Genomic DNA, 25,435 nt, shown 5'->3' on the forward strand with positions numbered 1-25,435 from the left:
AGTGCAGTCCTGCAGCTGTGTTTGCGAAATCCACATCGATTCCTTCCACGTGGTACTAGAAGAAGATCTAGCCAGGGCCGTAAGAGTTTGGGAACACAGAAAACACATTCTTGGTGATATTAGGCAGAACTGTGAATCCATCTACGGGATTCAGAGGGGACAACAGGAAAGCAGCATCCTAGGGAACACCAGGATAAATTCCCGAGTTGTTTGTCCCTGCTGTGGCCATTAGGAACCACCGACTTATTGGAGAGGAACAGACAACATTAGGGCCAGAAAGACTGTAGGGAGAGGCCAGCCCTTCCACTCGGGGCAGCCTCGCCAGGCTCAGGCAGAGAGCAGCCAGTGCCACCTACGAGGTGGCCACCAGCCACATTCGCAGGTGGGCTGCCGGTGCGCTCCTGACTCTGCTCCACCTTCTCTGCAGAGAAAAGTTAAAGGGAAACAACCTCTGGAAGAAACACACTTTATTTCTTTTTACTGGAATAGCATAGATTGTCTGGGAGTGCCTCCTTCCTCCCGCAGAGGTTTCCTGCAAACATCAACAGACTGTGGATCATGCCGGTAATGCTTTCAGCCACCGATGCTCAAAAAACATTTTCTTCTTGACAGTGCTCCCAAAAGCAGTTTTGCTGTGTGTGTCTTAACTGAGCCCCTCTTAGAAGCGCTACCCATTTCTATCCGCAATAAAAAAGAAAAACAGAAGCACACTTTGTGAATCAGGTTCTCTGTGGGCAGAGATCCGCACGGGGCCACAAAAGACGGCAGCATTACTTTGCAGCTACACCATGAGAAGGGCTGGTGCCTCGTGTACATAAAAGTAGAGCGAACTAGAGCTAGGTTTGACAAGCTCAGAAACCCAGGCGTGTCTACCAGAGAGCACCTAAACCAAAATCTTCCTGAGAACAACCCTTTTGATGTATCAACTCAAATCTATGAGGTAATTTTCCTGCACAGGGATTAGCTACTTTTTTTAATTACAGACTTAAATGTTTTCTACGAGGTAGTTTTTATTATTTTAAGTGATTCTACATGGATACTTACATTATTAACAGAAGGGCATACTGGTTTCGATCCGTGAAATCTTTTGGCAGTGACAACTGTAAAGGGAGTTCTTTTAAGAAAAGAGCAAAACATTAAAGGCTGGTAGTTACACAGATGAAAAATAGTAACATTTCAAGAAAGCTTTCGGTTTGTTAAAATAACATTTTGCTAAATTTACCGTAATCCTCAATGTGAAGCATTTTAATTTCTGTCCTGGAATTCTTTTTCTTTAAAACAGCTTCTTTCAACACAGCATTATCTTCTAATATATAAAACTCTGTAGAAAATAGCAAGAAAAAGCAAGTTGAAAGGTTTGGAGAATCATTGCATCAAAGAGAAAACAAGATTCCAAAAAATTTTTTAAAAAGAGACAAATGTGCAGTGATAAATCTGGTAAATGGATTCCTTCTTTACACACATTTTTATAACGCAACTGTTTTGCAATTCAAAAACTGAGCAATCAGCTTAATTCAAAACATACCTCTATTCCATCTTCTGGCTTCAACATGCTTTGTTTTTGCTAAAACACTCGCAGTGAAATTGCTGATGAACAATACAAATACTAGTATCCTTGACAAGCACTAAGAGCAGCTGGTACAGGGAAAGGCTGGTATGCTGGACAACAGCCTGAGCCTCAAGTGGGCACGCTTTCTCAGGCTGCAGGCATGAATACAAAATACAGCCTGACAGGGAGAATTGATTAGAGACACCTGGAAGAGTAAAACAGGCATTCTTCCACCAGCAGATCTGAAGAGCATGTTTTTTTTTCACCCTTTTAGTCATATACTCTCTGTCGGGATTTAGCCAGCACAGCTCTACTTGACCACTACAAGTCCTTTGCCTTCCACATTTCAACAAGGAGCAAGACTTTGCAATTTGGTTTAAAGCCTCAGACAGATTTGAGGCAGTCCTTTTGCATACGAAAAGAAGATTAATTAGTTCTTTTTCCTTTTTCTTTTTTTACCTAAATTACCAATCTTGCTTCCAAAATGTAAATTTTTTATTAAACAATATACCCTCCACTTAGGGCCAAAAGGGATAATCTAAGAAGAACGTTTGTTCTGGGCAGTCAACCAAAACGGTATAATTATAGTCTGAGGATGAAATAATTGAAGTAATCCTTAATCATTGTTCTATTAATTGAAGAGGATCATCTAATCTTGCACTGAAACATTATAGATAAATTCTCTCTCTCATTATTTGGTTTCTTGTTGTTGCAGCAAACAACCTCCCTCTATCCTGACTTTCTTTGTTTTGCTTTACGATGCTCTACATAAACTCCTTTTTAAAAGGATTCATTATGAATGGTATTTTAGATACAAATAATTAAGAACCAAAGTCTACCTTCACAGAACTGAGTAGCTCTACAGAAGTCAATGGATTTACTTTGAGCAATATGTAGCCCTTATTAAGTTGGATAAAATTCCTTCTGCTCAGTATGCTATGGTATTGAGTTTTGCAAATGCTATAAACAGTGAGAAAAAGAAAAAAGAAAAAGGAATTAACACTTGATAGCATGATATTATTACCAGTAGGCTACTGTAACATGCAAGACCAGATCTTCTGTTGTGGTTGAGCAGCGGCTGGCTCAGGACAAGACGAATGCAGATAAGCATAGCTCAGAACTTTGGGATTCTGCAAATAATTCTGGGGACAATCTACTGAACTACATCAGGACAGCCAAGGGTTGATCTAGTGTTTTAGAACAGAAAGATGTCCCCTCTCTTCTAATCCATGACTTCATGCTCTGCTGCTCAAGGATAGTATATGACACAGCACCTCACGCAGCCAGGAAATAGCAACGGATTTGGTGCCCATATAGAGAAAATAATGAGCAAAACTTGAAAGAGTAGAGGTATCAAATACCCTCTTAAAAAGGCTTTATTCATGGATTTGCCATCATTGAAAATGTCAGCGGAGTTGCTCTGATTTGAAAAATGTAAGAGCAGGACTTAGTTCATTGTATGTAGGTCAAATTTGATGATCAGTCCTCCAAGGACTGTACCTTACTTCAGGATAATTGGATTATAACTTTAAAAACATTTCTAAAAATACAGCAGGTGTAACGTAATGGCAGCATAATTTACATAGCAAGTGCAAGGGATGAAGAACAACCTGCCATCTAATTAACTCGAGTGTAAACAGAAGAGAGAAGATATGCATTTAGCATAAAACATATCTGAAAAGCCTCGGAAAGTTTCAGTCATTTGATTAACTTCTTTCCTTATCATTTACGGATAGGGATGTTGCTAAAAGGTAATTAAGAGAACTTTATATACATAAGCCATCTATTTGTTTTCATTTGCTTGTAACTGTCTTTCCCCTCCTCCATGCTCTCCAAAACAATCAAGGACCATGATAAAAAGTACCTATTAATAAGAAATACTCACTTCCAGTATTACTTGTACTGTGCACACTAACAACCGGAACCCCTGGCCCTGTTTGAGAAGAGAAAAAAATACAGGAAGTGTAGGGTTGTAAATACTCGATATTTCAACAAATAACAAAGAATGAAAACACCAGTAACTAAGTAAGGTCAGATCCTGCAAGCCCCGCATACATGCTTCATTTCAAACACTGAAGTAATTCCACTGATGTCTTTTGGGAAGGACACAGGTAAGATTACAGCACCAACAAAGTGTGAAACCCATACGGCATTTTGCCTGTTCAGCAGGCTATCTAGCCCCCTGTACCCAGAAGAAGGTTTGTTTTTATCTCCTTTTTTTAGCTACAAGTGAAGAATAAAAAACTTACAGAGGCCCTTAAAGGGCTGTCTAAACTATAGCAGTTTAACATTCCGAAACACTAACTTTAGGTTGACTGGAAAATGAATTACTAACAATATTCACTTATATTTTCTAAGGCAAAGCTTCAGAGGTGTCACAAAATTATCACGTATTTCACTCAATTACCTACTTAAGAAGCTCCTCTGGTACCTCAGCTGTGTAAGAGCAGCAGTATTGTGGTTAAATCTAGGTGTAACGTAACCTAATCTTACTTCACAGTAATGTTAGATCCTGTGTGTTCTACTGTACCACTAAGCAACTGAAAGGACCAGAAATAATTCTCCATCTTAAAAGGTTTTGTGCAAATACGCAAGAGGACATATGACAATGGGGTCACTTCACACACTCAGCATGTTCAGTAGTAGAGTTACATTACTGTTCTGCTCTGAGGACTCCCACTAGTACCAATTTGCAAGAGAAAATGCTTTTTTTCCCCCCAAATATGGAATTTGTGCACAGGAAACTTAGATTTTTTTTCTTGGTAAAACAGTTTGAATTACAGGCGAGCAGCCTGTATTGGGCTGGAAAGGCAGATGGAGGGAAGCTGAGGTCCCTGAGACCCCCAGGGCAGAGGAGGGCATGGACCCTCCTGTGAAATTCCAGCTCAGACTCCTTACACAGCCACTCGGGACAAAAAGATTCCTTCCGAGAGCAGTTCAGAGATGTAACTTAATTTAGGGGTTTTGAGTCATCCTGAGGAGGTTGCCTAGTTGTCTCTCTTCATTAATTACGGCACAAGCCTAGGGAAGCTTAAATACCTGAAGTAAATAGCATAAACGTCATTCACAGCCTCTGCTGAAGATTTTCATCAACGTCATTCTCTGCCTCAAGAGAGAATATTGACAGAAATCTTACAGGCAGATTGCCATCAAATCAAAGCTTTCTGCCTTAGCTCTTTAAGAACAGAATTTCTTCAGTGTCTCTTTCTGCCTTTTTTATCACCTCTTTTTGCTTTTTGTGCATTTCCTTTTTTCCTTTGAATTCCCATTTAGGAAAGACAGTTTTTCAGAATGTGACATTTTGCTGGGGGAAGCATTGGCATTTTCCAGGCCAGGTCTATTTACAGTCCTACAAGATGGAGTGATGAAGGCAGATTTAAAAAGGGAGATTAAAGTAGACTAAAAAGCCAGTCAAAAAGGAGGAAGACAGGCTTGTGTTAAAGGCATCGTCTTAGAACTCAGCAGAACTGAGTACGCACCTTGGACCTGCCATTGACCTGTAACTCACTAACACAAATCCACATCTTATTTCCTCCTGTATAAAACGGGGAAAACAATTACTCCCTTTCTGAAGGATCTTGTTTGAATGGAGAGGAAAAAGAAAAAGCCACAGGCAGTGTGGAAAGTAAGTAAAAGGGAAGCTTGCCAAGACGGAGAGGTTGTCAAACCTGTCCTCCTCCTACCAAGCTAGAAATTAACTCCTTGCTCAGAAGAGTCTCTGGAGACCTTCTGGAGATGGATACAACTGGTATAATGAGACAGATCTCCTGTCTGAGGGTAACTAAGGAGAAAAAGTTATCCTAATAAAGGTGCTCATGAGTAAACAGGCAGTGGAAAAACTGAACCTTGCATAGATCGGACTAGTCCAGCATCCTCCAAGGATTTTCTGGGACAACTGGTTTTCGTTACAACCCAGTCAGGCTCATTTACTGTTGGAAAACAAGTGCGCATGTACATACATGTGGCATCATCTGTCTCCTCAAGGCAGTTTACCTTGTACTCATGCAAGCACCTCCAAGCAGAAGAGGTTTAATGATGCTCTGTGGTGATGTCTCTGTCAACTTAAAGATACTGTGACAGATCCTCACCAACATGGGCATTTTGCAGTGCTGCAGCAGTACAGTGGGGCCACACTGCTGCCGTAATCGTCAACTCCAGCTGACACAAGAGAAGAGCTATGAATAACCCCAAGTTGACAACCCTATATTAATGTTAGAGGTATGAAAAAGTTTATGATGGTGTTTTATCATCTCCATCCACCACCGCCAACTTAGGCTAATCTGGCTGCAATTTAGTAAAGTGTAAATTTAATCCTGGGAGACTGCTCTACAGACTAATCAGCCTCAAACAGAGAACTGGCATCTCCAAAATCACTGCAAGTCAGGAATTTCTGAACGACTTCATGTGCAAGCTCTTATTGACATCCACATTTTTGTATCAGAGGTACAAATTAAAAAATACAAATTGAATATACTTTGCTAAAAAAGTAAGAGCTATACTTGGGGGCCCTGGCACAGTGCTGATTCAGTACAAAAAGCTCCTCCTGACTTACCAGCACTCCTTCTTGCAGCAGTCTGAGATTTCCCCCGCAGAGACCATGTCAGGCACAAGGGAGAACTGCTTAAATCACGAGGAGCTCATTACTGGTGCAGCCTTTGCTCAGATAAGGGCCTCAGGATTAGCTCCATAACTTGTGCTGCAGGTTTAACCATGTGTAAACCATGCAGTTGCTATATTTATTTTTTCTAATCGCCTAGGTATTATACGTGCACTTCCACAAAAAAGCCCTTATTTTAGCCAATACATATTCATAGTTTATTTGTTTGAATAGATTCAACTCTCAAGCAGGCAGATGTTTTCTTTGTGTGTAAAAAATGTACAGTTGCAAAAAAAAAAAAAGGAAAAATGTATGCAAACAGAATGTGCTATTCACATGTATTTCAAATGACTTGTGTTCTATTATTTTCAATCTGACGCTGGTTGGGAAAAAATACTGGGAGAATGTTGTCTCTAAAATATTGCAAGTTTCAAGGTCAGTAGGTCTAGCCATACACTTTATCATTGATTGTCTCATGCTTTTCTGAACCTGTTTTTATCATCTTATTTATTTATCAGTGTTTATTTCCTGGATGTATATTATAAAATTCTCAAGGCAGGCTGGGAATTTTCTGTTTTTACACACCAGCCTGCTTAGTGGGCACTGAGCCCAACTGCTGCCAGTTGGCTAAATGCTGTTTATGACAATTCTACTGATAAACAGGATCTGTCTATGTGGATTAAACCATACATGATTTTTGAGATATATATATGCATGTGTATGTATGCATACACATATTTGTCTAGACACACAAACAGACACAGTGTTATGGAAAGCAGGCCCTCATTTCTTTAACTAGATATGATTGCCCAAGATCAGTCCCAACACAAAATACATTGAAGTTGATTATTCCACTCACTATTGCTGTGAACCACAGTACCATCACTATAAAATTCCACATTTATTTTGCAAAGGATTTTTATCCAGGGTGAATTTAAAAGTCAATGTTCTTTACTAGGACTCAATGGCCAGGATTGGAGCAGCTTTCTGCTTTTACTTGTTTATTTAGCTTTTATGCAGAACATCTTTACTTACAGTCTTGCAATAAGCTCTGTAGAGAACTTCTGAGTAATCCACTACTGAGCTAAATGTTAGGCTCTAGCCTAATGCACTTCTTGGGAATACATTAATTCAGGAAGCACACATTCTACTAATACAATACAAGCTGTACATCTGACTTACCTTTACAGTGCAGTAAAAAATGCCTATTCATGGGGCTAAACTTTGCACTGAAGTATGTGCACTGGTCTTTCAAGAAGCTGCATGAGAGACACTGGCGATTCAATGATCCCACTGTTGATACACTGGGGGAAAAGTTCATCAGAAATATCAGGTTTCCATTGGAATAAAATACAACATGTCAGGAATTAGCTCATCAGAGAGTGGCAGAATTTGTTCCAGTGCCTAATCTTGCCAAAATATCACTGTCCTATTTTGTGTCTGATGCAAGCTTTTTTTTTTGGATGACTCAATGCACTACTGTCCTGTAAACTGGGCAATATGGATAGATGCCAAACCTGCCTAAAGCAGGACCAGGGTTCCAATAGCTAACAGTGCCCTAGAGTAACAAATATTAGTAGGGCACCATGAGAAGAAAAACTTCGCTAATCTCAGATTTTAACTTCAGATTTAAGCACTAAGGGTTTTGTAAGGAGGAGGCACTTTTCCCATGCATCTTAAATCTATGAATAGGCTCCAGAAATGAGTTGCATCTAAATATTTTCACTGGTCTTAAAAATACAGGCTTACTACAGGCTTGCATTTAGATTTGTTTTTTATACTCTTATAAAAGGCTAGTAAAGACATAAGTGGTAAAAACACTTTGTTTTGAAATGTTTTCCATTCATTTTTTAAAAATGTCAAATATCATCAACATTTTTAGTTTCAGAAAACTGCAATTCTTTCTTTCTTACAGTTACAGTGCACTCATTTTTATACAATATAAATGATTACCAGCACCCAAAGCAGCAATTAAGCTCATAGAATATCATCTTAGCATTTATAGCTTGGGATGAAGATGCTGTTAACACAGCCGTATGTACCTCTTACCTATGTAGCTGTCTTCCTCTTGGGGATTCTTCAGTGCTTAAAAAATAACTGCACCCAAAAGACAAAGAAAGTTAAACTCAGTTTGGAAAACTGCCTGACCAAGGTGGCATTTACAGCAGTGAAAAATGTCATAAATTACATTTACTGAATTAAGAATTCCCAAGTATACACAAAGATCAAATACGTATACTTAAACCTAAAGTTCAAGGCTAAAATTTAGACCTAGTGTACAGAGTAGCTACTTCAGAGGCTACATGATTTCATATTAAAACAGCGATAAACACAGTGCTTCATGGTTTCTGTTTAGCTCTTGCAATGCCTAGGAGCTCTCGACAGTGACCAGGACTCCGTCAAGCGTCGTACTGACAAATACACAACAGAAAGCTTCTCTGTCATTTCCAGAATTCGCAATATAAATCCAAGGGGTGGAACAAGGTCACAAGGAAATCATGTTGTGAAGTGCAACAGGCCTTGTGAAACATGAAAGCCTTTCTGAGCTGCAGACTGACTTTTTCTTCTATCTAGTGATAGAAACTAGCACACTAGTCAGTGTTGAACTGGCAAGATATGTGGGTGGAAAGTGGCTTAGCAGAGCTACTGCAAGAATATCACAGCAAGTCCCTGGTGGGTCCCAGATGAGATCCTCACAAAGTTTCTGCAGGAGAGGCGTAAGGAGGGTGAGGAAGTCCTCTCAGGCGGCTGAGACAAGTCTCAGTCTACAAGCTCTCTGCAGGCTGAGGAATATCCAGACGTTTTTTCATCTGCTCCTTCAAGAAGTATCAGGACAGTCTCTTCAGATACATTTCAAAACCCATGGAAGAACTGGCCAGAAAGGGCATCCCGTCGGCTCTGCTGCCAGTAACACTGGGGACAACAGGCACTGTTCCAGGCTCATAAAGGTCCTTGCTGAAATATCATTTACTTCAAAGCAAATCAGAATTCAGCACATTTATTTTTTGCTTTGTGCAGACATACGTGAAGACTAACCAAAATCCACTGATGTTAGTTGGAGCCTTCAGATAGATGTTTTGTGTCGGTTCTTTACTGCTCCAGGAGTCACCAGGTACGTGGCGCATCTCCTTCCCATTTTGGAAGCATTGCAGCTCTGGGCTGGGCTTTAAGAAGCTTTCTCTCTCGCTGAGTGATCCGGACGAAACTCAAGGGTTCTGAGATGCCTCTATATATCATCATTTGAACTTATATGTTTGAATCAGATCCCCAAACAAGGTCCAGAGAGCTCCTGCAGTTACCAAGCAAACTTGAAAGCTGAAGCCTTTGGGGTTTTATCAAGTCTAATAATTTAACAGGACTTCTTTTCTGGAATCCAGGAAAAGGCCAACGAAATGTTGTTGCTGCTGCATTTTGTGATTTCTTTTATTTAAAAAACAATTCAGTCAACTGTACACTCCTTTTGCCTCCACATAAAAATGCATGCAGTAATACACTGGCAGATAAATTGTCTTACAAATGCATTTTATGTGTTCTGAGTATAGAATTTATGGTAATGTTCAAAAATGAAAGAAATATTGTTCCTTAATTTTAGATACACTATTTCTGGTTAAATGGATTCCACATTAGTAATTCAGATATTTTTCTAAACAGACGAAGAGAATACTGCTTACATCTTTTGGGTATTTTCATCATACGCCAGGATTTTGATAACTTCCCAGTTTCCCGAGGTTAGGTGTCTCACACTGTTTTGTTCACTTTTAGCCTGGGGAGAAATGGAAAATATTTAACTTTCATCTTAGTTCTTACATTTTTCTTTGCCTAACAGGATCGTCTGCGCATGTCATTACTGATTGCAGCTTTTTAATCTTTAATGTACAACGTAATGTCTTTAAATCACAAAACCCACGTTTTGAAAGGCCTGAACTTCCAGTGTCCTTTCCCTCTCAAATACAAACTTTTCAAAGATATTAAATCATCTGTTTCCACCACAATTTTTCTTTCAATCGCTGATATGCAAACAAACAGAAGTCCTATGTTTCAAGCTAAGGATCTTGTCATCACATACATTTTGTTTCCCATAGTGCTTTTTTTTCCTTTCCTTACAGCAGTGGCATGGCAGGGAAACCTGACTGGGAGCCCTGCAATCAAAACGCTGCACCGGAACGTGTTCGCTGAGCTTTCACATCTCGTGTGTTTGCACCAAGCCAAGATTCCCGCGAGGAGGCTGCGTGGACAGAGGCCACGAGAGCACCCGCAGCAAAGGCAGGCAAATCTCTGCAAGGAATGCGCCACGCAAACTCTGCCGCAGAAGTTTAGGGGATCTAAACCCTGGTTAAGCCTCTGCTCCAAAACGCACTCTGGAGGGACCTCTCTCCCTCCAGGGGCTATAAGGAGAGTCTAGGACTCCCATTTTTGGCAACTGAACTGAACAAGTGGGGAAGTGTGAGCACCCCTTGCTCCCTCTCATAAATGTTTTCCATCCCAGTGAGAGTCTAGGAAAATAACTGCTTACAAGGGGAAGTACAAATCCTCTCCTGAGCAAGGTGCTGGTACTTTTCTCAGCCAGTGCACCAGGAACTGAATCAGGAAAGTGCAGGACTTAATGTGTATCTAACTTGAGGCAACATCAGACTCTGGCTGCAAGCTGCAGCAGTTTTCTTATCAGAAACAGACAGGTTAAAAATAATGAAACCCAAATACTGGGAAGCTCATTTGCGAGTGCTTGCTAATGCAAAACGTAAAATTTTTGCTTAGGCTGCTGAAGATTAAAACTCCAACCCTCACTGTAACATAGCATGAACAGACTTGAACGGTTTGCTGTATTAGGGCTACAACGCTTGGCTGGGCTGTCAAAATTCCTGGGTTTTCAAATTCAAGACAAACCTTTGCGAAGAAAAGAGGTGACACTTCAGCTTATATTCCAGCTTTTGCCACACTGCTGATTAGGTGGGTGAAACCGAACAGTTATAAAGGAAGGTCAGGTGGAAGATCTGATGGTGCCCTTCTGGCCTTTAAGCCCTGTGAATCAGGAACATCCGTCCACATCTAACTACAATGGGGATGGAGCTGTGGGCCTACAAAAAGGGTTGTAAATGCACGTGACTCTTTTTTTTAATCTATTTCTGAACCGTGCCCTCGTACCCTGTACACTCTGAGCTCCACATCAACAGCAGCAATGACCAGAAAGCAGAAAGTGGTAATGGGGATCTAACAGACGTGTCTGGTAATGGCAAGATCCATGAGGAAAGAGTGATCCAGTAGCCCTGTAACAGGTCTTGCAAGCACCAGCTGAAATCAGGACACTGTGCTAGACGCTGTAGGGACGTTTACTAAACTCAGTTCCCTTGTTCAGGAAGGTTCTGATATTCAGTGACATCTCAAGGAATGATTAAAATACAAATTAGTAATTTATTAGAAGTGACTATTTCCTCTCTGGAGATAGTGAAGAGCTGTGACTATTGAAAGGGATATTTAAATATTGAGATCACAGAGTCTAACAAGACGCAGCAATAAAAAGCCCAGCCAAGCGTTAATAAACATGGTTATTTTTCAAGGTTACAGCCATAATACATAATTTATGAACTTGCAGGAAGTTCTTGCCTTGATCCATTAAAGTTACTTTATAATTCTTATTTTGTGGTTGGAAAAAAGAGACTTTTTGGAGTTGCAAAACCCTAAGTAAGAATTTTCTAGACACATAGCACATGATTCAATCCCATTTTGAGATTAATTTCTTTTAAATATTTCAAAAGTTACTAAAAGCATTTGAAAACAGCAAGACACACATCTAGCTCTTAAATTCAGACACTAAATAATCTATGATAGACTTTTATCTTTTTACACAGTAAACTTCCCCCCCCAATTTAATTAGATGCTTCTGCTAACCTGCTTTGATTATATCATTGACACATGATTTTCTAAAACACAGTCCAAGAAATGCAGTCCAAGAAAGACTATCATTTGTCACTACTTGTGCTGAAGATTGACAAGTAAAGCCCAGTGATTAACTGAATCTGAAGTGAGCCATTAAAATTTACTTCCATGACACTCTGCATCCACGTAGGGTCAATATAACACTTTTAACTTTCCTGCGTTTGGAGGCACATTTTGGTTAATGAGCAGATACGTATACTGTGCACAGTAGCACGGAGAAGTACAGCCGATTTCAGCTTCCGACTTTAACGGCGCTCCATCGCGAGCGGCCGATGAGCCGGGCGCTGGCGCCTAGCCGACGGCTTTCGGCTCTGCAGGGGCTCTCCCAAGGTGTGACAACCAGCGGATGGGCCACAAGACTTTATGAGCAATGGTTAATATAATTTTTATGCCTCCATGTTTGCTTGAGAAATAATGGACAATCAGATTAATGCAGTGTGTAAAACACACCATATAAACACACCTCCTGCCCTTTATTGCTCTGTATCAGCCCCATTACCACACACCATGTCACTTATTGATGAAAAATGGTTGATACACAGGATATCACATTTCCTTTACTCCTCAGGAACAGCTATATACTTAAAGCCAAACCGGCCATTGATGGTGCCATTCAGACTTGTTTATTTGTGCCGATGGTGGTCCAAATAGCTAGAAGTCTTTTTGATTTTTGGACCTGTACATTACCCAAAGCTCTAATTCTGCCAAAGAAGGGCAGATTACTAAACTCTTAATCATAAACTTAACCTTAAAAATTATTCTGGTGGGATTAAAACACGTACTTATAATGAGGTATACATTTAACTGCCTTATTGAAGGAGTGGGTTTAATCTTTTGTTAAATATTTTCCTGAATTAGAATCCAAGTTTCCTGGACTCTTTAACACTGAAAAATGACAGAGCCTGCAGGTTTAAGGTAAATTTTATCATATATGTAACATCTTTGCTACAGGCCACTGTAGGTCAATTTTTATATCTACATTTTTATTATTTCATGTATTTTAATGATATTAATTCAGATTGGGGAAGAAGCCAAAGTAAAACTTTATAGACTAAATGGTTTTGTTTTGCTGTGGATTTCTGTGTGGTTATTATATTAATACACCTTTATCAGAGTCTCTTCTGAGTTACTGTTTTTTTAGAAAACAAAATTTAATATGTCTTTGTTCCCTTTTTTCTTCTCTGATCCTTTCTTGATATATTTACTTTAGTCACAGAGTGTCTTGTTCTTGCTTCTTCAGGTTAAAATTTCATTAAGGTTCTTTTGCTCTTGTGCTGTCTGCAGTACACTGGGAACATATTTCAGACTTAATAATGTTCATACCAGAACACTGTCATAAAGTGGGATAATAGAGTTGCTTGGTGCCAAGGCTGCTATTTTGATGTTTTGGGTACCTTGATAATCCCTCCTATGTCATATGGTTCTGCTAAAGTACCTGGATTAATGCTCTGCTGATTTAAATAGATGCCTTGAAAGTGTTCAGTTCTAGGGCATAATTTCCTTTATTAGTTCATCACAACTTCATACTGGTGACCTTCAAAGTCATAGTGCAAATTTATCTTCTTTCAGATTCTTCCTGCGAAAAAGCAATGACCCTGGGAAGCAGAAGCCACTGGAAAATGTTGCGAAGGGTAATATGAGAGCCCTAGTTTTCACAAAATCTTAATTTTGGAGTATTGCCTCCCCTTATTGTTGTGTGGAAGCCCAGAATTCTGAATATTCTGAACTGACATTTAAAATTCTGTATACACATATACAGTATATGTAAAGGACATAAAATGAGCATTCCAGTAGGTCTCTTGAATTTCCATGGCTATAAAACACTTGTTCTTTCATACAGACTGTTATTATTGATAGAAGGGTTTAACAAGAAAACATCTCTGTTTGGCTATAGAGGCACAAAGAAAACAAGAAATCTTTCAGAGTACTTCGGACGTATCTTTCATTAACAGATCTTATGTGCCACCATAGCACGGGTCTATGGTGAGAGAGACCTCTGCCTACACTGCAAGAGGTTAGAAATACATCCCTCTGCAGAGAGTGACAGTCTGGACAGGACGAATAAGCACCTCCGCGACACGAATGCAGAGACTATTTATGTGTAAGCCTTTGCTTGGGTCAGGTATCCTCAGCAAGAGTCCTAGATGACTCCTGGGATATTACAAATACCCTGAACCAAAAACTTACCTGAACAATAAACATGGCTATGTGGTGAAATTCGCCCCGGCCTCCCTGTTTCACTGGGACAGTCATGAAGAACTTACTGCCGTCCTTGGAGAAAACGGGCTCTTCATTCTACAAACAGAAGACTCTGTTAGTCTGCCACATCTTCCGATAAACTTTTAACAGAACATCAGCCTGGGGTTTTGGTCTGCTTGGTTTTGGCACTTCCCATCCTCATAAGACAAACAGAAAAGTCCGTAGACTTTAAATATATTTTGCTAAGATTAATAAAAATGTGGTTCATGTCAGTATCCACCATGGCTGAACCTTGTCCCAAAGCAAGGGCACAGCCTTTGCAAAAGCAACCCTTCCCTGGAAGGGCTGGTGGCCTCACCCCTGACACAGCTGGGACCTTCCGGGTTACACTCTTTTACCAGCATACAATTAATGAGAGAAATAAGTCCTACTACTGATGAGGACAAAAAAATGTTTCCACGGCCTTGACTCAGCAAAACATTATTAAGTACATGCTTAAGACTCATTAATTTTGATAATGTTGTATGCACAACAAGTAACAAGCACATTTAAGCGCTTTTCTGAACCATGGTCTTACCATAAATTGTAGCCTGATGTGATACCATCTCTCCAAGTCCAACCTTGCACAGAAATATTATAGGAAAACTGCTTGCTATAAAAGCACAGATTTTTAAAAATGATTTCTCATTTGCTCATTGCAAAATGAAGCCTGAAATGTATTTTAAATAGAACGTGTTTCATCCATTTACTGGATAGCTCTTCTGAACCTATGAAAATGGAACTATTTGCTAATATATTAGTTCAACATATCGTTCTGGGTATGAACTTAGTAATATTATTGCTTTGCATTCCAGTTATAGCCTATGTGACCTCTGATCTTTGTACTCCTTTGGGTTTAATTCAATGAGGTTATTTTTTAATCAGAAAAAATCAGCAGAGTATATAGGACATGCTTGGAATGGGATTTGTCTGACCTGTCTTTAACCATCTAAGAGTAAGGCAGTTAATCAGCAAGTCATCTAAGGTGCTTGCTTTACTTAACACAGAGAGATTGGAAATGAAAGAGAACATTGCCTCTGAAACCCAGACAAGAGTCTCACATCCCTGGGCTGGATCATCCTCTGCAAATGTGCATCTCCTTCCACCAGCTATACAGACAGTCAGATAAGAGAATGCCTTGTGCGTGAAGTTAAGCGACAGGATTCTCCCTACTAGAGAAATGAACTGCCATCTGAATGTTTTCACAGTCACTTTTATAACCCTCAGATGTTAAATGAATTTAGGATCCTAAAAAGTAGTCAGTTTTAAAAGTAACAGATTTTTAATAGCTTATAAAATACCATATAATTAAATAAAAACGATAACGAAGCAGCTATGCATTACATACTGGAAATAGCATTTATACCATACCTGTTTAGGAAGCCACACATCTGACTGCATCTCGTATTTCTAAAAGAGAAAAATTTAATTTTATGGAATAGCTATAGACCAAAAGTATTTCTCACATTCAGCAAAAGGTCTTTTGCTATTTTGTGTTTTTTCCTACTGTGTTATACTCTTCACATAGCTTCACTGACATTTACATTGAAATAAATGATAATTTAATTACAAAGTCAGCTGCTTTATTCTGAGTTTTTGGTAGAAAACCACAGGGGATCTAAGAATGCCTTTTTCAGTCCTTTCTGATTAGCTTTTACCTCCAGGCATCATCTGACAACTGGGCATTTTAGGTCCTTCATCAACACTGGGCAAACAGCCAGCATCTCCCAGTGCAAGACCTTTTCAAATCACAATCCCTTGTTTTAATGGGTAGTAATGTGGCATTAGTGAAGAGAAAAAAATGCAAACATATTGTTTTGTATTGGCCACAACTATATTCCACATCATGCCAAAAAACATGCACATTATTGAAAAAAAAATGTAGAGCATATGCCGACTGTTGTAAATTGTCGCAGTTGCACTGAAGTCATGAAAATTTATTAGCTATAGAAGCACTTGTACAAATATTATCTAAAAACTGAAGAATCAGTATCTACTAGAATAGTGTTCTTAAACAGTACATTTTAGAATTGAAAACACATGCAAAAAGGATAAAAAAATTAGGTATTCAGTTGAAATCCAATAGCATGATATAACATTAATTTCTCACAGTCTGGCCTTTTCTCACCAGTTCCTGAATTCAGAGCACCACCTCATGCCAGTGGATGCGGCGCAGGAACCTCCCGGGGCTACACACAGGGACCGGAGGTGTGCTTAGGACGGCAGCACTGCATCACTACCTTTTCTCACGTACCTACAAGGTCCTTCCCTGCCCTTTATTTCTGCTGGAGTGGAATTTCATAGTCCCCCTCTCTCACATGATGTCCTGGATTACAGCTCCCTGGACACCTATATTTTACCTTTGGGTGAGTCCAACTGACCTTGGAGCACATAAGGGTCTCCTTTCAGAAGTGACTGCTCACAGTGATTCCTGACTGACTGCTTTTAAAAAAAAAAGGCATAAGGCTTGCAGGAACTAGGTACGAAGTGACTGAACCAACACATTTCCATGTTTACAATCTTAATCCATAGTTTGGGGCTTATTCTCTATTTCTGAGTCAGGAAAACCGAGTGGCACTATCTGCAGCGTATCTTCTCTACTTAGGTATACCTCAATCATATAAGCAGACAAGATCAGAAAGGGTCCCAACTCTTTAACATGATTGACTTCCATAGCAGACACTGATGGGAGCCTTTTGACTCAAATACCAAACTTAGACCTGAATTAATCTCTTATCACTATTTCAACTTCCAAATTATACCTTCTATTGTGGAGCATTTGTTGGTACTGATATGAATATGTATAGATAACATTTACATTTTTAGCTAGTTCTGGGAAGACACCATGACTCAGAATGGGAAGGTGGCTAACTGTATTCAAGATGCAAGACTGACTGTGGAAATGGAGAGATGTAACACAGGAGTGTCAAAGTCGAAGTCTGGGACAAAAGATGGGATGTGGCAGGATTCAACTGGAAAAATGTATTTAAGCTTGGCTTATTCCGAAAACTTGAAATATCCTTATTGCCTGTACATTTTAATTTTTTAAAAAATAGTATTTTCTTATGTTGTCGAATCTGCTCAGGTTACCAGAATTTTACATCTTTGCCTAAAATGTAAGCTGTGAAAGACAGAAAGATCTGAAATTTAACTCTGTAGGGGGAGGGAACGGAGACTAGACAGCTGAAAATATCCAAGGGAACACAAGCTTGTCCCTGGCCTAGCTCTATCCAAAGTACATGATGCTCAGCAACTGCAGTTTCCACTGAAGTTAATGAGTGAACAAAGCTTGGTAATTCTGAAAAAGTCACTCAACGTTACTAATTGCATGAAATCACTTCATGAGATTTGGAACTTTCTCACTTCGATTTCCTCCCTGTTGACTAATTACATTTAGCTTGCAACTATGACATCTGCAAACTGATTTCCTAAAATCTTCTTATGAATAAGAAAATAAGATGCCGAAAGAAACCTTGAAAACAGTGCTTAGGATGCAGTCCGACTTACCCTGCTGCAAGCCCCAGTCGTGGCTTCACAAACCGTGAGAATGGAGATATTCTGAGGTCTGTTCAGCCATCTCACCACAGCCTTGGTGTTGCTTATCCATTTCACCATGGTGATGTAATATTCCCTGAGGTAAACATTTGCAAACACAGTGGTCAGATCATTCCTATTTCATATCAGACCATTTAAAAAATATATACTGTTGATCAAATGCTGAAGAAAAAAGTATGGATGCATTTGCATATTGTACATTGTACTGCATGAAAATATCGGTACTGAGGGATGGGGAAAATAACCCCAAACGCCCAGCATCTGTGTCCCGGATGCCGCTACTAGGAAGGCTGAATCCTAGTGTGCTGTTTTGCTGGGAAATAAGTACTCCATCAGCAACTCTTCCGCAGCCGTTTGTAAAGCAAACTTCTCCAACTGCAAAACATGCATGCTACATGAGTCACATTCAGTATTGGTGCGTGTGAGCTTCCACGGAGCACCAGACAAATCGTCCGTCCCCAACGTCGCTGCCAAGCAAGGGGGCCTCCTTCCGCACGGCCTCCGGCGGCGTGGAGCATCTGCCCCCTCCTCCCGAAACGCTGCCAGACTGTCCAGCGGCGGCAGCGCAGAGGGAGACCTGTTGCGGCTTGTCATCCCGGCTCGGCTATTTGCTTCACGCCTCTGCCCCTGGCAGCTGGCAGCAGCTTTCACAGTCCAGCTGAGCTGCATGCAACGGCGGGCAAACCTGTCTGGCAACTCAGCCCCACTTTAAAACAAGGGTCGTAGCTTGCGTTTAATTAGGCTTTTAATGTAATACCGATGGAGATCTCATCACTCTTTGACAACACATATTTAATTATACATTCAAAAGACATCTTACTAGATCAAAGAGGCTAAGCAGTGCCAACTGCAAAGTTGTGTACAGCTCTGATGCTGCACACGAAGAGACAAGGAGAAAGCAGTTCACAGCGGCCTCAGTCACGGCGGCCTCAGTCTGGGGCCACATCTGAAGCACCCGGTAGAATAACCCAGTATGCACCACCTTCACTTTAGCTCTGACAGTTGACTTTTAGTGAGATAAATACTTTCTAAATGTGGATACTAGAACAGAAACTAGAAATAGTGACTTTAGAGGTATATTCTAGGTCTACTATGTACATTTTTTGCTTAACAAGCTTTTTAACATATCAAGAAGCAAAAACACGTGCCAAAATAACACAAGATCCAACACAAGACCTGGTGACATAGCCAACAAAGCAAGGATCCAAATTGTGCAACATCAGATTTCAGGTAATGGGTCCCCTGTACTAGGATTCAAGAAACAAGGGCTGGAGAACAACTCCCTTTGCAGTCGTGCCTCAGCCCAAAAGCGCTGCTGCTGCTGTGCAGAAGCCCAAAGGTAGCCAAAAGGAAATGTTCAAAACATGTTCATCAGAGCTGCCCCCTCTGCCAGTACTTAGGCACCCACAGCAGCCACAGACCCCAGAGCCTGCATTACCCCAAATTCTGAGCCTTCGATAGAAGTCTTGATAGAACCAAACGCTGTAAAATATAGACTGAGCTTTTCCATTCAAAAAGGTCTGTAATGAGGAATGGAAGTGGGAGATTTAATCATTCAGACTCCAGGTGATATAATAATTAATAGTCCAAATCAAGCCATAACATTATCTTCCATCACTGACATAAACTGCCAGATCACTGAAGTGAAAAAGAAAGATCATTTAAAAATTCCTTTTTCTCCCCTTCCATCAACTATGCAAAAAATTTGTTCAAATTCCACTGCATTATGACTTACCAGGAGTGTAGTACAGTATACCTATGTAGTAACACGTATCCTTCTGAAATTAATTTAAAGTAAGATTATTTTGTAATTCACAATTTTGTAGTTAACCAGCTTTTTTATATATACATGCAGTGTATATACACACCCACAGTGTAGTAGTGTTGTTGTAGGTCAACAGACACAACCTAGTCAAAGTTTGTAGGAAAAAATAATAGGTTTTCTTAGACTGACTGATACAGCTGGATAAAAATAGACAAGCCTTCAGGGCAAAAACTGCTAAATCTGACGAAGGTGCTTTCAGTTTGTGCCTCCAAACTTATTTGTTTTTTTTTTGCAACTAATCTACTGTTCTAATAAAGAGAATTAACTCTTTTTCTCTCTCCCTCCAGACCCAAGTACACAAATGTACTGGAATTACTGAAGTCTCTGCATCTGTACAAACACTAAGTTTTCTCACAACATCACTGTAAAGAGGAAAGAGTATGATTGCTTTCTGGATGAAGGGCTAAAGCAAGATACTGAATAAAAATTTACACTCATTTTAGACCCCCAGTTTGAGACCCATTTACTTGGTACTCTGCGGCACTTGACATGTTCAGAGCACAACTTCCATCTTCACTCAGGAACACTTCTTCAGTCAGACTGTGGATTAACATACATCACAGCCAAAGAATAAGGAACACACAATTACTGATCACCTGTGAAATGGTTAGTTTAAACTCACTGTATTACATATGGGCTCTGCGGGAGACACGGAATCCACTTTTAGCATTCAGTTGACTTAATTATGAGATGACCTTTCTCTCTTGCTGTGGCCAGTGTCATTCAAGTTATGTCTCCCAACCCCACTCCCAACGTCCTTCTTCCTAGTCTTTGTGTAGCTGGCTCCACGTTTCTCCTTACTGATCTCGTTTCTCACATGAGGGCCACTATAAAACGTCTCAAGGGAACCATAAAACCTGCTCATCGATACCCGTCTTCTCTATCCCCACCACCTCTCCCAGGGTTCCCACCAAGCCACTGACTCCCAAGAAAACCTTACTGCACTCACTGCCTCATAGGCCTGTCTCTTTGTTTTCAGCCAGTCCCAGCTTCCTTTCTCCATCCTACCATGGTCAGATCAAGTTTTTCATCTCAGTCTTTTAAGGACCTCTTACATCTCATTTGCTCTAGGTTTTGTTCTTTCTGAATTCAAAAGTTAGGTTTCTTCTTCACTCTGTATAAGTGTATATGGAAAATACTGAAAACACAGAAAAGACATTCTCCTTCCACAGAACCCTGCAACCAGTCAATACTGAGGGAGCTTGCAAGTGACTCACTTTATTCTAAGTTGGATTAAACCAGGCAATGCATAAAAACAAGAGTTTCACAGCTTCTTCACAAGACAGAGACATACTTCTAATTCCACATTTGATTTTTAAATGGGTTGCTTGGCTTCAGATTGGCCTATGGCAATTTAATAAAGTGATCAGTACAGTGCAGGTGCTGCTTTCCCATAGGCCTGTGAACCAGGAACATGAAATGTGTGCAGCCAGCTCCATAGGTGGGGAGGTGCTGCACACTGAGGTATCACATCTTGGGGCGAGTGAGAAAAGTGTCTCCTGATGTAGCTGCTGAGAACCAAATATATCTCTCCTGAGTTTACAGCAATGAATTTTTTTTCAAAGACTTGGTGAAACCGGGACTCATTTATATGATGCTGGTAAAAGGCATATGTTTGTGATCAAAGGTGTTTATTACCCTTTGCCAAACTTAAAAGCCCCAAATTTTTATATGTACCTTTCTTATAGAAAATTTTCCTTTATTTTGATTATCTCAATTGATACACAGTTCTGTGGAGGTGTTTTAACAGTTTGCTAACTGCTGATTCATCATCATTTAAGAACATTCCGCATACCTTTTTTCACATGTGAGTTTTGGGATGCTTGTGAATGGAAAGATATATGCATACCTCACCGGACATTATTTTAAGTGCTTAACAAGGTCAAGAGAGACAAAAAGCTGAACAATGAAAAGAGAATTGCATTGCATTGCACTGGAAGCACAGTTACATTCATAATCTAAATTTTTCTTAGATTTGAAATAGATTAGCAAGAGGGTTGAAGAACAGTTTTAAATTTTAAAATAAGAAACTGCTTGAGAAAAAAAAAAAGAGTCAAATTTTGCAACTTTATACCACTTCCTATAATGGAGACATTTTACTCTAATTTAAAACTAATGAGCTGATTGTGAAACAAATATGCTTATCAGAATAGCTGGAAGACATTTAACATTTAAAGCAATGGAACAAAGAACCTTACTTTTGTTGATAGTATTAATAGATTTGGATTTGGACGAATAAATACAACAGGGGTTATCTTAAGAAGCCCAAACTACTATGTTCCACTAGTGCGCTGGCAGGTTGCCATTCGTGAAGGTAAACACCAGAAACTTGCCCCTTGCACAATGCTCTGGAATATTTATCACATCCTTAAATTATTTATATCATTGCATATTAAAAAGTGTAACACAATTTACAGCTACTAAAAGGAAGTTTCATTAACAGAGAGATAACATGCAGAACTTAATAGAAATAAAGACATGACCTGCAAGGTAACTAAGATAACCACAGTTTGTTGGTATGTTTGCATACTGACCTTATCCTATACCATGTGCATACGCACTGTTGGATGCCCTGCACACTTGCTCTGTGACTCGGAAGCAGAGGCACTGTGGTGGGGAGGATTGCAGGGAGCCCACGAGCGCAGGCTCCAGCACGAAGGGGGACGATTGCCCACAGGAGATCAGAGCAGGATGGCTGTGTCCAACTGAGCCTGGAAAAGCTCCCTGGGCACAGATTTCTCCAACCCTCTGGAGAGCGTGTTCCAGCAGTTCACTTTCCTCCCAGTGAAAATTGCTTTCCTCCCGTCCCACCTGAACTTCTCAGGTTGCAACTTGTGGCCATCGTGCCTTGTGACAGCCCCTGCCACCACCACGGAAAAGCCCTCATCTCACAGACTGCAGGCCCTGGCCACAACCACCTCAGCAGCCCCCTGACGGACTTTCATTGTCCCCCTTGAACAGGGGTCCCCACACCCTGGGGGACCTTAGGGTGCCACGGAGGGGGGCAGAGCAACCTCCCTCACCCTGCTGGCCATGCTCCTCCTGTGCAGCCCAGCATGCCGTCCCCTTGGCCGTGATGAGAGCGCACTGGTGTGTTGTGTCCTACCACAACCACACTATGCGGGAAAGTTTCAGCAAAATAAAGTTGGTGATGACATTTTTACCCTGCACTGCTTTGGCTGAATATATTACAACCATTCACTATAAGGTGTGATAGTGAATTAATCCTTCACATGAACCTTGAGAGGTAAGTACTGTTACTGCAAATTTACAGAAGATGAGAGTAACAGAAGCTTGAAAGAATAGACTAGACATAGCACATCTAAGAAAAGCCGGAAACAAAACCCTGTTTCCTTAATACCAAATCTTTTGCTTTAGGGTCCCCCCAATCTTTCCCACCTCCAGTTAGAATCAAATAAGTTTGCTATTCCAAAGAAAGCTCAGATAAACTAATGAGAAAGACTAATGAGAAAGAAACTGTAGTACAAAATCATGTTTGTCACTGAAGAAAAAAATGATCTAATTGTGCACATGGAATAGAAATATAGAGGAGAAAAACAGTAATTTCATAAAATATAACTAAATGCTTAAAGGAAGACTGTCAGTCTTCTTGCAGCATTAACAGCGCACAGTAGCTGGTAAGTTTATCCAAGGAATAAAACCTTCAGGGGTAAATCTGCAAATGTTATTGCTCTCTCTGCATCAGAATAACCTGAGCAGAACTGGGGGAATGTTTCCAAGCACCCTTATGGAGCCCCGCAAGCAGTAAGTGGAGGTGGAGCATTGCATTGACTCAAGTCCTGTGTCAAGTTCCCAGACGCCCTAAGGGTCAGAGGAGCAGTTTTCGATCCTCAGAGGTCCTGCACTGCACCCGATTTGGGCAGAGGCGAGAATCTGAATGTTTGTTTATAGGGTTATAAATAAAGCTTGGCAGAAGTCCCGTTCCCTACCCAGCTGCATGGTTTCTCTGCCTAAGAGTGGATCTCTCCCATAATACCAGTTGGCTATGACTTGTGCAACATGTATTTCCAAAACGTTTCTACCCTGAAATAGCCATAAAACTATACTGGAGAGTGGCCCATTCCAGTTAATTCTGAAAGACTCCCATTAGCTATTGACCAGGAAGTCCATAATGAATTAATTACAACAGAACTGAACAAAACCTGATTGCTAAAAGTAGCTACTACTACTTTTTTTAAAAAAGCTAATGCTTAAAAAAACCCCTCACAATCATTACAGGCACCTCCAAAGATTTCCACTCTAGAAAGGCCTGGTCAAAGATCATTCCTCCTACCTGTCTATATTTTACATGCAATTACATAGACTGGTGACCAGTGTGATGATGTTGTGATAATTCTGCAAATCCAGAGTCAGAACACAAAATTCACAGTATACTTGGCTCACATCTATTCAAGTTTTCTAAATTTTATAGCAAGGACATTATATCTTAATATGTAAAATTAAAATGAAACCAGATTTTTTCCAGGGTTAAACAGTTTTTACTCTGGCTTCTACGACACAGCAGGAAAACAGAATTTTTAAGATATGTAACTGCAAAACAAAGAGAGCAGAGAAAGGGAATATTATTTCAATTAAACTGTAGAGTATCTTTATCAAGGACTCAAAAATCAAGGGATAGCACCCCTCTAGGCTCACACAAGAAATTCCATGAATTCAGCCACTGCTAGCCTTCAGGTTCAGGATGGAAAAAAGATTTTAAGATATCAATATTCATTCATTTGATGCTACTCTTATCTGCAACCTGTTAGGGAGTAAGAATGAATCTGAAAAATCTAGAGTGAAATCATCACATTTCCAAGATGATTTTTTTTTCCTTGGGAAATGACATGTTGCTTTTTCATTTCACTTTTTCATATCTTCTGATATTTAAAGGACAATTTCAATGCCGTTTGTTTAAGAGAGTGAAGATGCTAATCTTGGTGGCAGGGAATCTCTTTTGGAGCTTATACTAGCAGTTCAATTAATGAAGGGTTAGCAAACAGCAGATTTTATTATGTTTTTCAATAGAGGCCCATCAACAGAAAGAAAATATTTCAAAAAGCACAATTCATTTAAAATCATTCCTTTCACCAACACAATCAGTACATATTGCTGCTGACATCAATAATTACAAGGCATGATTCACTACTAAATTATGCCTGCAGTAAATTAGTGTACCTCAATTTGTGTAGAAGGGAGGTAGGCCAGCTAAAAATTGGGAGCAATAGTTGTGAATCAGTGCCCACTGGTAACATCATGACTGTTTTGAGTACAATTACTGTAAAATCTTTTGAGTTTTGTAGGAACTGCAAAACTAAAAACCTATGCTCTGATTTTTTTTCAGCTAGAGGTAGCTTAATGGTTGCCAATCTTATTTACTTCTTTTTTTTCCCCCATCTAAAAATGCCAGGAAAAAAGAGATGAAGTGGAACTTCCCTGGCCCTTAGAAGGAAGCCAGATTTGGACTGTAGCAACTGTTTGATAATGTGAATTTATATTACATAACAATTTAGGACCAGAATTGAAGATCATTAGTGTGAACTGAAACCACAAAGGGAATTTAACCAAGAAGACTTTAATTATACAGACTGGAATATGCGTAAGAGAATGGAATGGAAATTTTCTCATCCTTAAAAAGAAGTTTCAAGCCCTTCACAGGAGGACAGGCAAGAGGGAGCTCAGCTCAGCTTTAGTAAGAGAGTCATTGCTTGCGGCCAGACATCCTTACGTTAGCCCC

General features: G+C 40.0%; 1 protein-coding gene across 1 annotated transcript in view; it reads right to left on the minus strand.

The window, feature by feature from the left end:
* Nucleotides 1-25,435, minus strand: part of DPP10 (dipeptidyl peptidase like 10) — a 287,083-nt gene that overhangs the window by 21,013 nt on the left and 240,635 nt on the right. Inside the window, exons 11-19 of the mRNA XM_067299348.1 lie at nt 17,826-17,949; nt 15,690-15,728; nt 14,268-14,375; nt 9,818-9,909; nt 8,196-8,243; nt 7,329-7,450; nt 3,435-3,482; nt 1,223-1,321; nt 1,045-1,114 (exon numbers count right to left, since the gene is read on the minus strand). Of these exons, the coding sequence (XP_067155449.1) occupies nt 1,045-1,114; nt 1,223-1,321; nt 3,435-3,482; nt 7,329-7,450; nt 8,196-8,243; nt 9,818-9,909; nt 14,268-14,375; nt 15,690-15,728; nt 17,826-17,949 (750 nt within the window). The remainder of the gene's footprint in view (nt 1-1,044; nt 1,115-1,222; nt 1,322-3,434; nt 3,483-7,328; nt 7,451-8,195; nt 8,244-9,817; nt 9,910-14,267; nt 14,376-15,689; nt 15,729-17,825; nt 17,950-25,435) is intronic.

This window comes from Apteryx mantelli, chromosome 6, assembly GCF_036417845.1.
Source record: "Apteryx mantelli isolate bAptMan1 chromosome 6, bAptMan1.hap1, whole genome shotgun sequence".
Taxonomy (NCBI): domain Eukaryota; kingdom Metazoa; phylum Chordata; class Aves; order Apterygiformes; family Apterygidae; genus Apteryx; species Apteryx mantelli.